The 14,983-nt window shown below is 50.3% G+C and overlaps 1 protein-coding gene across 6 annotated transcripts in view; it reads left to right on the top strand.

Moving 5' to 3' along the window:
- The window catches only part of TOM1L2 (target of myb1 like 2 membrane trafficking protein), a 120,775-nt gene that overhangs the window by 63,410 nt on the left and 42,382 nt on the right, over nucleotides 1-14,983 (top strand). For 5 of the 6 annotated variants that reach the window (XM_019413285.2, XM_019413282.2, XM_019413281.2 and 2 more), the window contains exons 3-4: nucleotides 4,712-4,790; nucleotides 11,451-11,600. In XM_019413285.2, coding sequence (XP_019268830.2) covers nucleotides 4,712-4,790; nucleotides 11,451-11,600 — 229 coding nt within the window. Of the gene's footprint in view, nucleotides 1-2,232; nucleotides 2,887-4,711; nucleotides 4,791-11,450; nucleotides 11,601-14,983 lie in introns of all 6 variants that reach the window. The other variant, XM_019413283.2, reaches the window with a different exon arrangement.

The raw sequence follows: 14,983 nt of genomic DNA, 5'->3' as shown, positions 1-14,983 counted from the left end.
AGTCACCTTCTCCCACAGTGGCCCACGCTCCTGTTCCTGAAGTTTTGAGTGAGAGCCCTGGGCCTCATGGACGCCTGGGGATTTTCTGTCTTAGCCTCTGCAATGAGGGGGAGTGTCAGATCTCTTCTGAATTGAGAGAAAAACTCTAAAAGGTCAGCTAATGGTCGGGCACCCCTTCAGCTCCTCCCTGCTTCAGGGCTTTGGTCCTGGTGTTCCTCTCCCTTTCATTGATTAGTTCTGGCACTCACTGGATCTCAGTTTGAGTCTCATTTCCTTGACACCCCTCTCCTGATTTGGACAAGTGCCCTGTCTGTGATTTCACGGCACTGTGTATTATACTACACCCCTCACCATTGAAACTTACATATTTGCCCGATGCTTGTTAGAGTGGCTGTCCCCCCGCGGACCCCCCTCGACTGTGCGCTCCATGAGGGCAGGATTCTGTTTCACTGACCATTTTATCCCAACGCTAGCACAGTATACATACACATAATTGACTCTTGACAAGCACTAGTTAAGGAAGCAAGTAAATGGATGGAGTCCCTAAGGGACTTGGTCTGATGAGGAATACAGAACATGATCCTAACACGGCGAGACAAGGGAAGCTGCATATAACTGAGAGAGACTAGAGCTGTGGCAGCTGGCTGGCCCTGGGGCTGTCAGCGCAAAGTTCTTGGAGGAGGTGACACCCAAGTGGAGTCTTACAGCAGATGAGGGCACCAGCCAGGTAAGGTGGGGGGGATGGTGGGGGGTGGGGCAGGGAGGTGGCCGCCCGGGCTGGTGGACAGTGTGTGCAGCATGCCCGTAGGAAGGGGAGTGTAGCGGGAGCCTGCAGCCACCTGCCTAGGCTGGAATTCTAGGTCCTCCACTCCCTTGCTGTGCACCCCTGTGTCTCACTGTCCTCATTTATAAAATGGGGGTGCCAGCAGTGCCTATCGCATGGGGTGGTTACAAGGATTAAAGGAATAAATATTTGTGAAGTGTTTGGCCGTATATGTGCCCATATCCTGCTCTACATAGGAGTTTGCTCTTCATACACGTTAAAGACTCGCATTGGCGTGACTTCTTCACTTTTCATTTGTGGTGTTATCTGGCCGGTCCTTGGTAGTGATCTCTGTGGGTTTGCTGCCCTTACCCTGTCTGCCATTCTCTGAACACTTGCTGTGTATATGCCAGGCCCCCATGCCAAGCCCTGGATTGCACCGCTCGTGCACTCAGTCCCGCAGCAACCCCAGAAGGTAGGGACAGCCTGTTTTAATGTGGAGGAAACTGAGGTCCAGAGTGGTTTGCTCACTTGCCAAAGGTCCCACAGCACAGCTAAAAGGGACAGAGGCTGGACGGAAGTGCAGTCTGCCCCGGCTCCAGCCACCCAAGTTCTGCCCTTACATATTTATTCAAAGCCACACCTCTGGCAGGTGGCGGTCCTGGTGGGTGCAGAGTCGGTCACCGGCCCCACAGGCCCCTCCTTGGGCTTTCCCTAATGTCCAAGGCTGAGATCCCCTCCATCCGCAGGCCTTGTGTGGCAGTCCCCCATACCCTGAATCATCGGCCATTAACCGGGAGTGCCTGACTGAATAATCTGCCTGGGAATGTTTTAGACCCAGTTTACCAGGCCTCGCCCAGACCTTCCTAGTTAGGGCCCAGGTGTGTGGGTTTGAATCCCCAGGTGATTCTGATGTGCGGCTCTGAGGAGGAGCCGCCGACCTGGGTCATTTTCATGACCACCTCTAGACCTTCCCTTGCTGATGGCATCTTTGTGCGCCGGCCTCTTAAGCTGGAAGGTGTGCGCAGGAATAACCACCTCCATGACTGCAGTAGACCACGATGGCAGCAGAAAGGCGGAGGGGGGGGTGGGAGGAAGGCTGGAGGATGGGAGGGAGAGGAAGAGTCTGCCGTGGTGGAGGTGGGGTAGTCATGTCCTCCTGGGGGGGAATAAGGAGCAAGCGGCTCAGAAGCAGCAGTTCTGGAGCCAAAGGCCAAGATGGGTTCAAGTATGACTAGAAAGAAGGGTTCTTCTGAGTCTGGGGTGGAGGAGACCTTATGGGAGGCTGAAGATGGCCCAGAGGCCGGATCCTGAGGCCCTGGGTGCTGCCCTGAGGGGCCCACCTTTCTGCTGAAGGCTGCCAGGGCGGTGGGGCATCTCACGGGGCCCTTCCCCCCCTCCTGCTCCTTTTCCCTGCTCCATCTTGGCTCTTGACTCTTCTTCCTTCTCTCCTTTTTCCCTGTTTCCAGCTCCTTGCTGTCTAATCTGCCGCTGCTGCTTGAAACTTTGCAATTCCTCTGACATGACTTTGATCCTCCTCTCTGAAGCTTCTCCCCCGGGGAGAGAGATAAATACTTGCTTTTGTGCTCACCCAGTCACTCTGAGGCAGTACTTCCCGCCGCTGAATTTCCATTTTAACTCTAACCCAGGAGCCTGCTGACTCTCTGATTTCCCACCACCACCATCACCCCCACACTGGGAGAGCTCTGTGCGTGCCATGCTCTGTGAGCTAGAAGTGATCGCAGCCCTTGGAGGCTGTGCCCATTTTTCTGCTCCGTGGAAGTTCAAGAGGAGAGGGACGAAGCTGGATGGAGAGGGACGGCAGCCGGGGGTCAGGGCTGACCGTGGCTTGGCAGAGCCTTTGAGAAAGAGGAGATCAATCCATGCTCCTGGCCAGCAGCCGCTGACCTTCACCAGCTCAAGTCCACAAACAGTCCTCAAAGCCAGGAGCTTGTCAAGCCCCGTATTTGCAGAAATCAGCATCCCTATTTGGAAACTGCAGCCGTACTGCAGACACACTTGGCAGGGACCCCTTCCCCAGAGAGCTCGTCCCATCAGCCTTTGGGCTCAGGAGCCAAGAATTCCTGCAGGCAGCCACGTTTCAAGTTGGGAATGGGAAATAGGTGACTCAGTGTTTTAACACGTCTTCTAGAAGCCTTGTCTTGCTCCTGTGTATTTCTGTCTAAATTGGGCTGATTAGCAGAGTTCCCACCCTCCCTTCCCCCAGCTTCCTCACACATATTTGAAAGGACTTTTTCATCTGGTGAAGAAATCATAAACACTTCTGAGCTGCAGGCATAGGAGGTCCCTGACTTACAGACCTTCAGTTTTTCACGAGACCCAGATGTACTGACACGCTGGTCAGGGGAGGGCTGGAGCCCACTTACGATAGCAAAGGGCCGGACTGCAGCTGGCCCCCGGGGGCTCCCTGGAGCTCGGGTGCTGGGTGTCAGAGGGCAAGGCCTTCATGCCAGAGGTGACCCTGAGGTCCCACAGCTTTGTTGGATCCTGGTTTAGAATAAATTAAATAAGCTTGTTAGATGCACAGGCTGCACCTACTAGGTGCTTCTAGAGGACTGGCTGGGGACCCCAACTCCCGGCTCTAATCCATGATTTAAGAAAGAACGTGTTCCAGGTTCCAAACGATCAGCTTATGAACCTACCTCTGGGAATCCACATCAGCTCCATTACCTAAAAACACATAGTTCTGTGGGTTTTGAGGAGACTTAAGTTTTCTCAGGGCAAAAAGGAGCTCCATGGAATTGGGGAGGAGCAGAACAGCCAGGCCTCAGCAAGGACCTGGCCATTCTCTCTTCTGCTTCTGTGTCTGTTGTCTCTTTAGTGTACCCCACGCCAGTGGGTTCATTGTTGTTCTGAATAAATAATACTTGAATTTGAGGCAGAATTCAAAAGGGCTGTAAAAAAGCAGTCCAGTGAAAAACCCACCCCCTCCTCTGTCATCCAGTTCCCCTCTTCAGGGGCAGCCAAAGTTACCAGCTTCTTGGGTCTCCTCTCAGGGATTCTTTTCCTCTGCTGTCACGTGCACTATGTATGTATGTATGTATGTTGTCCTTTTATAAGCCAAAGAATAGCATACATTATACACTTTCTACAGATGACTCTACTCTCAACATCTTTGAGTTCCCTCCATGTTGGTGCATAGAGTGTGTCTTTATTCTTTTTTTTTCACGTTTGTTTGTTTGTTTATTTATTTGAGAGCATGAGCAGAGAGGGAGGGAGAGAGAATCCCAAGCAGGCTGTGTGCTGAGAGTGCAGAGGGCCTCGGGGCTCAGTTTCATGAACTGTGAGATCATGACCTGAGCCGAAATTAAGAGCCGGACACCTAACCAAACTGAGCCACCCAGGTGCCCAGGAGTGTCTTTATTCTTGGCTGCAGCTATGTAGTGTTCCATTGTGTGTATAAACATGATTTAAATTTACCTGTTTCAGGGCGCCAAGGTGATCTCAGGGTCATGAGTTCGAGCACCACGTTTGGGTGTAGAGATTACTAAAAAAGAATAAATGTTAAAAAAAAATTTTTTTTTTTAAATTAACGTGTTTCAGGGGCACCTGGGTGGCTCAGTTGGTTAAGTGTCTGACTTCAGCTCGGGTCATGATCTCATGGTTTGTGAGTTCGAGCCCTGCATCGGGCTCTGTGCTGGCAGCACGGAGCCTGCTTGGGATTTTGATCTCTCTCCCTCTCTCTCTCTGCCCCTCCTCCGCTCGCCTTCTCTCTCTGAAGACAAATAAAGTTACAAAAATTAACCTGTTTCACATTGATGAAGATTTCGTTTGTTTCCAATCTTTTATGTTTATAAACATGGCTCCTATAACCTTGTGTATAACATACAACCTCGAATATATGCTAGTCCACACAGACGGGGGTGAATCTGTGGGTCAGTGCCCCAAGTGGAACTCGTGAGGGTTTTAATACGTCCTTCTCTCCAGGCCAAAGGACGCCATTCGAGCCCTGAAGAAGCGGCTCAACGGGAACCGGAACTACAGAGAAGTCATGCTGGCGTTAACAGTGAGTGCTGCCCTCATGGGGCATGGGAGTGTGGGGGGAAGCATTTGGGGAAATCCACATTCCTGGCCTTGCCCCACCCACAGGGCCTTCCCACTGTCCACTCAGCACAGCCTCTGGCAGCCGTGGCCTGTGGACGGCTTGGTGCAAGTGCCACTGGAGAGCAGCAGAACCTTCCCGTAGTGACCTTGGGTTTTCCTGCCTTCCCCTGAAATGGGGGATGGGCTGCAGTCTGGTCCATACCAGCAGAAGATAAGGCATGGGCAGCACTGACTGCTACAAAATCCCAGAGCAGAGAAGCCGAAGAAAGGCCTGGGTCTGGCTGTCCATGCTGCCACCAGTCTGCTGTGACACAGCGAGGCCAGCTGCCTCTCCAGGTGTCAAGGTTCCTGCTTCCAAACCAGAACCTACCTGGGACTGTGCTGAGCTTTTCAGGGGGTAAAGCGATTGTTTACAGTAACCTTCCCAAACAGATTTCATCATTCCCTCATGCAGATGAAGAAATGGAGACTCAGAGAGGTCCGGGGGTTCACCCAGACTTCGTGGCTAGTGAATGCCCGGCTATAAATTATGGGGTAAAAGCTGGTCATTGGTGCAGAGGTTCTGGAAAAAGTCAGCCTAGTGACTCCTTTCAGGAAGGAACAGATCAGATTCTTGCCCTTTCTTAAAATGTTAGGAAGTTCAAAGGACAGTTATTTCTGTCCAGAAAGCTAACAGTTACTCAGATGTGGCAAAATCTGGGCCACAGTGAGTTCTCACAATGAAAACTGTTAACAGGTCAGCACGTGGGCTTTTCTGTAGGTTTGAATAGTTTGTTTATCCCAAACAGCTCTAACATGTTTCCTTTTAAAGCAGGAAAACTGTTTGGATTTTTCACCCAAGTGAAAACCCAAGACTTATTAGGAGAGAGTTCTCTGCCAGGGAATTGGGGTTTGAATATTAAAGAGGAAAAAGACCAGCTGAGAAATAGTGACTTGAAAGCTTTTGGGTTTTGCTCAGAATTTGATCCTTGGCATTCATGAAACCCAGGGTGATACCCAAAGTGAATTGTTCTCAGTAGCTAAAATCACCAGGGAATGAGTTCTAACATATCAGAACATTTTCCTGGTACCTACCCCTTTACACACCCAACTTAATGGTAATCGTGCTGGTTGGATGGAAATCTTTCTAAAGGTGTCTCTGCCTTTACTTCCTTCTGGAAGACCATTGAACGTCATTGAACGTTTCCTGATGGTCAGGTCTGTTATTATTATTATTCTCCCGGTTTTAACGAGATTATTGACCTGTAACATATGTAAGTTTAAGGTACACAGTGTGATGATTTGATACATGTGTATATTGCAAAATGATTACCACAATAAGGTTAGTAAACACCTCTGTCTACTCACATAATTACCTTTGTTGGGGGAGGGGGATAGCATTTAAGATCCAATTTCTTTCTTTTTTTGTTTTTAAAGTTTATTTTTGAGAGCGAGAGAGACACAGAGCACGCACACGCGCTGGAGGGGGAGAGAGAGAAACCCACCCAGGCTCTGTGCTGTCTGCATGGAGCCGATGCAGGGCTCCATCCCACGAGCTGTGAGATCATGACCTGAGCCAATATCAAGAGTTGGATGCTTAACTGACTGACACCCCTAAGACGCCCCTGGGATCTCATTTAACTGTCAAATATATACTGCAGTGTAGTTAATTATGGTCCCCGTGCTGTCCATTAGATCCCTAGAACTTAGTCATAGCTGGGAATTTGTACCCTTTGACCAATGTCTCCCCATATCCCGTGCTCCATAGCCACCATTCTACTCTGTGGCTGTGAGCTCAGCTTTTTTAGGTTCTGCATACAAGCGAGAAACACTAGGTATTTGTTTTTCTTTTTTTTTAATTTTAGTTATTTTTGAGGGGGAAAGAGAGCATGAGCAGGGAAGGGCAGAGAGAGACGGAGACTGAGAATCCCAAGCAGGCTCCGCTCCGTGAGTGCAGAGCCTGATGTGGGGCTTAAAACTCATGAACCGTGTGATTATGACCTGAGCCAAAAATCAAGAGTCATACACTGAACAGACTGAGCCACCCAGGTACCCCTGTTTTTCTTTATTTAACTTACTTCATTTAGTATAATGGCCTCAAGCTCCATGTTGTTGCAAAAGGCAAGATTTCCTTCCTTTTCATGGCTGAATACTATTCCAGTGTGTGTCTGTACACATGGATAAAGAAATACGACATACACGTATATGCCAACGTTTTGTCTATGCGTTCATCTATCAGTGGGTACTTCTGTTGTTTCCGTTTGTTGGCTATTGTGAATAACGCTGCCATGAACATGGGGGTACAGATACCTCTTTGATACCGTTTTCATTTCCTTTAGATAGATACGCAGAAGTGGGACTGCTGGATCATATGGTAGCTCTATTTTTAATTTTTTTAAGAAACCTCCATACGGTTTTCCATAGTGGCTGCACCAATTTACATTCCCAACAGTGCCCGAGGGTTCCTTTCTCTCTACATCCTCATCAGCGCTTGTCTCTTGTTTTTTTGATACTAGCCACTGTAACAAGCGTGAAGTGATCTTTTATGGTGGTTTTGATTTGCATTTCCCTGATGATAAGTGGTCGAGTACTTTTTCATGTGCCTGTTGGCCATGTGTGCATCTTCCTTGAAGACATGTCTCTTTCAGGGTTTTTTTTTTTGCCCATTTTTTAAAAAGTTTATTTATTTTGTGGGTACCTGGGTGGCTCAGTTGGTTGAGCGTCTGGCTCGGTTTTGGCTCAGGTCATGATGTCACAGTTTGTGGGTTCGGGCCCCACATCACGCTCTGCGCTGATGGCACAGAGCCTGCTTGGGATTCTGTCTCCCTCTCTTCTCTGCTTCTCTCTCTGTTAAAAATAAACAATTTTTGGGGGCGCCTGGGTGGCTCGGTCGGTTAAGTGTCCGACTTCGGCTCAGGTCATGATCTCGCGGTCTGTGAGTTCAAGCCCCGCGTCGGGCTCTGTGCTGACAGCTCAGAGCCTGGAGCCTGTTTCGGATTCTCTGTCTCCCTCTCTCTCTGCTCCTCCCCTGTTCACGCTCTGTCTCTCTCTGTCTCAAAAATAAACGTTAAAAAAAAATTTTTTTTAATAAAAAAAAATAAACAATTTTTTTAAGTTTATTTATTTATTTTTTTTAGTAATCTCTGCATCCATCCTGGGGCTTGAACTTACAACCCCTAGATAAAGAGTCACATGTTCCAACTGAGCCAGCCAGGGCATCTTTGCCCATTTTTAATTGGATTGGTTTTGCTTATTTGTTTGTTTATTTGTTTGTGTATTTATTTATTTGCTATTAAGTTCCTTACATATTTTTGATATGAATCACTTATCAGGTAGATAGTTTGCAAATAGTGTTTCCCATTCTGTGGACTGCCTTTTTATTTTGCTGATCGTTTCTTCTGCTGTGCAAAAGCTTTTTAGTTTGACGTAGTCCCACTTGTTCGTTTCCATTTTTGTTGCCATTGCTTTTGGTGTCCTATCCAAAAAAATCTTTGCCAAGACCAGGGAACTTCTTTCCTGTGTTTCCTTTTGGTAGTTTTAAGCTTCACATCTTAAGTTTAAGTCTTTAGTCCATTTCAAGTTAGTTTTTTGAGTGGTGTAAGATAGGAGTCCAGTTTCATTCTTCTGCATGTCATTATGCAGTTGTCCCAATACCATCTGTCAAAGAGACGGTCCTTTCCCCCATTGAGTCCTCTTGCCTCTCATCAAATATTATATGTATATGTGGGTTTATTTCTGGGCTCTTACTTCTGTGCCATTGTCTATGTTTATGCCAGTACCATACTGTTTTGGTTATTGTAGCTTTGTAATACAGTTTGAAATTAGGAAGTATGATGTCCCCAGCTTTATTCTTCTTTCTAGAGATTGCTTTGGCTATTCAGAGTCTTTAATGGTTCCATATGAATTTTAGGATTGTTTCTTCTACTTCTGCGAAATCTGTAGATGGCTTTGGGTAGTATGGACATTTTAATAATATTCTTCCAATCCATGAACACGGGACATCTTTCCATTTATTTGTGTCGTCTTTCCTTTCTCTCATCATTGTCTTATAGTTTTCAGGGTACAGATCTTTTACCTCCTTAGTTAAATTTATTCCTGAGTGTTTTGCTTTTTTCTTCGCTTGTTTGTTAATGATTGCTTAGAGGCACCTTTTGTGATTCTGTGGGCTTTGGCTGCTGGAAAACGGCTGCTGTGTGTTTCATGCCCTTCAACCCACAGGGACACCGATTCACCAAAGGCACTTTTGACAGAGTCCCTAGAGTGGCCGAGTGGCCCTTGCCAGCCAGGGACGACCTCCTGCATTTCCTCCTGCTCTGCTAGGCTTCAGGGTTGCTTTGCAGCACATGCCATCTCTCTCCAGGGCATTTCCAAACCTGTGTGTGAGCCCGAAGGTCTAGCCTAGGCCACACTGGCTTTAAAGTCTGCTGTCCTGGAAGATGTAAGGGCGTGCTCCCTAAAGGGTGTGCCTGGGACAGGCGTCCTGGCACACTGTTGCCCTGAGCATGGCAGGAGAGCCACAGCTGGCCTGCCATGTTGGCCTTCCTGCTCCTCTTTTCTCTTTTTTCACCACACCTGCTTTCTTCCCAGCCTCCTGCCCTTCCCTTCCCCACCTCTTCCTGACCAAATAAACCATTCTTCCTGCCACCTGCCTTGGCAGCAGCCTGATGCCTGCATAGGCCAAGTTAGGAGAGGGGATCCTGGAAAGAAGGAGAACTGTGAGTTCCTGGAGGGTAGGAAGAACCCCTCTGGTTCATCCCTGTAGCCCCCGTGGTCACTGTTAAGAGTGAGTGCTGGTTACCTTGAGATCGTCTGGAATTGACCACGTACAGAGGCTAAGAAAGAGAATGCCCCCCTCCCTTGGCTGCGGATGACCCAAGGATGCTAAGCTTTGAGGTCTTCCTTGGCAAGCCGAGCAGAACCCAGGGTCTCCCGCAGTGCAGGCAGCAGTGGGGGAAAGGAACAGTTTTGACTGGCTCTGCGGTTGCCAGGCTCAGGGCACATGTCAGCCCTGGCCTCCTCAGTGAAGTTACTGGCATCTCCAGGCCTCAGCTTCCTCATCTCTAAAGTGGGATAACACCCACCTTACAGGGCTATTTCAAGGACCAGGTGAAAGAACAAGAAATCTAGTACCTGTCGCCTGTCATCTGAGGGACTCCCAGCTGATCTTAGAGGAGAGCCATGGGGGGAGGTTGGCCCTGTGGCCTCATTGTGGGTGAGGAGACAAGGGCTCCAGAGAAGCCTGACCCACTTAAAGAGAATCTAATTCTGTGAGCCTAAAATGAAATGCTGTAATGTGGGGGCTCCCACACAGTGCCTGGCATGTAGTCTGTGCTCAGTTAATGTTAAGAGTGTGGGCCTTTCCTAACCGTCATGCTTTGTCAAGGTGACGCCTCATTGCGTGAACCCAGCCCTGTGGAATGGCTGCCTAAGGTAGCCAGTGATCAGCTCATTGTGGGCAAATGAAGGTAACTGAGGCAGCCAGAAATGTCCCCTGTTGTCCGTCACATCCCTGCTAGTTGACTGTGGCATTGGGGGGTACTGGTGTGGGAAGGGCTGGGTGATTGTATGGGTTGGTCTACAGAGAGCTGAGAAGTTCAGAAAGGTGTGTCGAAGGCTGGGGGACACTCCAGCTGGTGCCTCTGAATTCCAGCCAGCCTCTCCCCTGTCGTGTGGGGACGGGGAAGCTTTCCCATTCCTCAAGTGTGTACGACAGCCTTCGAAATGATGATCCTATCACCATAGTCCTCCTTTACTGCCCCACTCCTTGCAGGGCACCGTGTTAGATGCTTCAGACAGACTCCCTCATCCTGACTACAGTCCTGCAAGGGGGCACTCACGTGCCCATATTACAGATGAGGAAGCTCAGCGCAGACAGACTCATTCTGGGCCATTAAGGGAGCAAGTGGCAGAGCGGAGATTCGAGCCCACAATGGCCATCTGGCCAGAACCCACATGCGCTGTGCTTTTCTTAATGGCTACGGCCTGTGTAACTCATTTTTTCCAGACCAGGGATGGGCGAACAGGGTTTGCGGTGAACATGGACCTTGAAGCTGATTGGCAGCTGAGGCCCACAAACCGTTTATTCAGGGTACAAAATCCTTAGTCATTGCCAATTTTAGTTGCAGAGGCAGGGTCGTGTGGGGCGTGTGCACCCGTGTGTGTGTGTGTGTGTGTGCGCGCGAGTGCGCGCGCGCGCACGCTTCCTCGCATAAAAGGGCAAGTAATTCACAGGGTAATTTGGGCTGTCACAGCAGCCCTCTCTGTGACAGAGCCTTATGTCCCATTGGCTAAGGTCTCACACCCAGAAGCCCGGAGAGAGGAGTTAAAATGCTAATTTTCAGGGACCACTCAGTCATTTCGATCTCATTAAAACACCAGCGTCCTTCTCATGCAAAACTGGTGCCTCAGTTCCCAACTAATTGCCTGATTCTTGTTCAGGGACAGGCAACTTCAGACAGCAAGGGACAATTGAATTAGAGCATAGGGATGTGGAGCCATCCAGGTCTGACTCTGGAGGAGATGGTGGGAAGGACCATCCAGGAGAAGGAAGGGGGGGGGCAGGGTGGGGGTGGAAACTCAGTGGCCTGGGCAGCTCCTCTGGGTCCCACGGTGGTGACCTCTCTTTCCTTTCCTACCTCCTCAGGTGCTGGAGACATGTGTGAAGAACTGTGGCCACCGCTTCCACATCCTTGTGGCCAACCGAGATTTCATCGACAGCGTCCTGGTCAAAATCATCTCTCCCAAGAACAACCCTCCCACCATCGTCCAGGACAAGGTGCTAGCTCTGATCCAGGTAGGGTCAGCTCCCCTTGTCGGGTTTGTTGGCACGGAGTAAGATGGGGCTCTTGACCAGTGGGTCTTCATGCTTTCCCATCATTTGGAGGAAAGAATGGAGGGAGGCCCTTTGGGTTTAAATACGTGTTGCAAAAAGCACCAGTGTTTTACACTCCTCCCGCTGGAATAAAAACCTGAGTGGTAGCTCCCAAGCCAATTGACAGAGGTTTCACCAGTTTTCTGGGTGCCTGGATCTCTGTTACCCCCAAGGGCAGGTGGGAGACCTTGATAGGCCTCTGAGCCATCAGGGACATGGTGGGGTAGGAAGGGCCATGCTAGAGTCCTATGCAGGGGCTGGCGAGGCACAGGGTCAGAGCCAGGTCTGTGGCAGGTGGTGCCAGGTTGGGGGAGAGGGTGTTAAGGAGTGATTCACTAAGGAGATGACATTTCTCTTGGACCCTGAAGGATGTGAGGAACTTGGCGGAAAGGTCAGGGTGTGAGGAGTAAGTTGCACAGACAAAGAGAATAACACGTGCGTCAAAGACAGCAGCTGACACGTTTGGGATGTATTCGTTATTGATTGCTCTGTAGCAGATTATCCCAAAACTTAGGGGCTTAAGACAACAGATGTTTAGTACCTTGTTGTTTCTGTGGCTTGGGAATTCAGGAGCAGCCTAGATGAGCGGTCCTGGCTCAGGAGCTCTCATGAGGTTGCCGTCAAGACGGTAGCCAGAATTGCCTCATCTGCAAGCTCGATGAGCTGGAGGAGCCACGTCCAAGGTGACTCACCGCACAGCTGTTGGCAGGAGGCCTCCGTGCCTTGCTGACTGTTGGTAGGAGGCCTGAGTTTTCTTGCTGTGTGGACTCCTGAGTGTCCTCATAACATGGCAGCGGGTTTTCCCTAGAGCAAGTGATCCAAGCTGCGGTGCCTCTTGGGACTGAGTCTCAGAAGTCACACACCATCTTTTCTGTCATATTCTGTTTGTTAGAAGGGAGTCACCAGATCTGGCGTCAAGAGTATGGGAATGAAGCTGCATCTCTTAAAAGAGAGGATGTTTTAAAACCATCACGTGGAGCACAGAGTGTAATGAAGAGTGTCTGGGGCTGGGAGAGGAGGCCAGAGGGATGGTCAGGGTCTCGTGGGCCATATATGCTGACGTTTTATGCTTTGTCCTGGAGGCAGCGGGGAACCACTGCACATTTCTGAGCTAGGCGTACGCAGACAGATCTGGATTTAAAAACAATTTTTTTTAACGTTTATTTATTTTTGAGAAGAGAGAGACAGAACATGAGCTGGGGAGGAGAGAGAAAGAGGGAAATGAAGAATCCGAAACAGGCTCCAGGCTCTGAGCTGTCAGCACAGAGCCTGACGCGGGGCTCGAACCCACGGACCGCGAGATCGTGACCTGAGCCGAAGTCGGACGCTTAACCGGCTGAGCCACCCAGGCGCCCCTAGATCTGGATTCTAGACAGAGCACCCTGGTGGGTAGGCTGGGAGACACATACGCCAACGAGCACATCCAAGGTGGGGCGATTAGTGCTGTGGTAGAGGAAAGATAGGGGCCTGCGGGAGCCAAAAGGAGAAGGTGGGAGTGGGGCCAGGCAGAAGGCACTGTGATCAAGGGTGGGCACCGAGGCATTCGAGGTGGTGGGGGCACCTGAGGTTGGAGAGGAAAGTGGGGCCCCAGCCGACGGGTCTGCTGGCTCCGTCTGTTCTCTCCCGCGTCCTCTGCCTGAAAGCCCTCTTCATCATTGAGACAGCTCCCAGAGCCCTCCCACCACTAGGTTGACAGCACTTCCCCCTCTCCTGTCACCCTCTTTTATGGTCTCCTCTGCTTCTGTGCTCACTTTTCTATCCTCTGCCTCACTCTGAGTTTCTCGAGAGCCCAGGGACATTATATCCCCAGGGTCTAGAGCCGTTGACTGTGTAGAGTAGATGTCTGATAAGTTGTTTTTCTTAATGAGTGGGTGAATGTAGTTTGCTGAAGCTCTAAGGAAGGGGAGGAGTGTGGGTGACAGCAGGGCCCCTTCCCATGGTTCCTTAGGTTTCCCCTAGCTCTTCATTCTGCCCACCTGGCATATCTCCATGTCTCTCCCTCCCTCCCCCTCCCCACTCTTCCTCTCTCTCTCCCTCCACCTCTCTCCATCCCTGTCTCTCTCTGTCTCTCTCTCTCTCACGCACATACACACACACGCACACGCAGGTGCAAACCACCTTACCCTCTTCCCTCCCCACCCCCACCTCTGCCCTTGACTCCCTCATTCTGGACTTCCCCAGTACACTCCCCTGCCTCAAGACCCCCAGTATTTGATGGCAAGACAATAAATAGTGGCTTTTTCTCACCAAAAGGGGGCACCCCCGCCTGAACCCTCGGCAGGCCCACCGTGGCCATAGGCAAGGTCTTTCTGTAGTCAGACGTGGAAGGAGTCCTTCCTGTGCTTGGCCACCTCCTGACAAGGGCAGCTGTGGCAAGGCTTGTGATCCGTGCCACTGGGACTGTGCGGGAACTCTGGCTGACGACACAGGGAGCCTTGTGCACTGACTGTGGCTGTGGTTGTTCCCAGGGGCAGCCCGACCTTCCCATCAAGGTCACCACCTCCTCTCCACACTGCTTCTCCCAGCTGTGTGACCGCAGCAAGTGTTTTAACTTCTCTGGGCTTCTGCCTCCGTATGTGTACAATGGGGGCCTTGTGTTCCTGTCTAACCTACTCCTGGTCCCAGAGGTCACCAGGAGGCAGCATGGCAGCCGGCACCGTGTTCTGAGGGCTCCCCCTGCTGGCCTGGCAGCAGTGCATGTGCACCGCCTGCAGGGGCGGGAGCAGGAAGGGGCCCTGAGGGCCTCGCTCGCTTGCTCGCTCCTGTCCGGCCAGGATGCACTGGACAGTCTCCCTGGTCCAACTGGGAAAACCCAACGGGCTTTGGATAAGGGTATAGTTCCCGGTGGGCTTGCTTACCTGCCTGGGGGGGAGGATCCTTCTTCTCCAGGTTCTGGAGCTTCACGAAGAACTTTTATCTTTGGTCGTGGCCAACCAACAGAAACAGATAGCATTCAGAGCTGGCAGATGGCTTGGCTTCTATAACGCGGTGAACGAAAGTATAAACAGGATCTTCAGCCTTTTTTAAAATTGAATTATACGTACAGGAAATCACACGTTAAAAAAGCATGTACAACTTGACAAGCTTTTACGAACTGAACACACACGTAGAATCTAGCCTCTGTGTCGTGAAGCAGAATGTGACCTGCCCCCAAAGAGCCCCAACTGCCTGGGGTGACCACCTCACAGCCTAGATGGGTTTTTCCTGTACTTTTTAATTAATTTATTTATTTTTAATGTTTGTTTATTTTTGAGGGAGAGACAGAGCACGAGCAGGGGAGGGGCAGTGAGAGAGAGGGAGGCACA

This window comes from Panthera pardus, unplaced genomic scaffold (genome assembly GCF_024362965.1).
Source record: "Panthera pardus isolate Hobbes unplaced genomic scaffold, ASM2436296v1 HiC_scaffold_3, whole genome shotgun sequence".
Taxonomy (NCBI): domain Eukaryota; kingdom Metazoa; phylum Chordata; class Mammalia; order Carnivora; family Felidae; genus Panthera; species Panthera pardus.
This window is presented reverse-complemented; position numbering and strand designations above follow the sequence as displayed.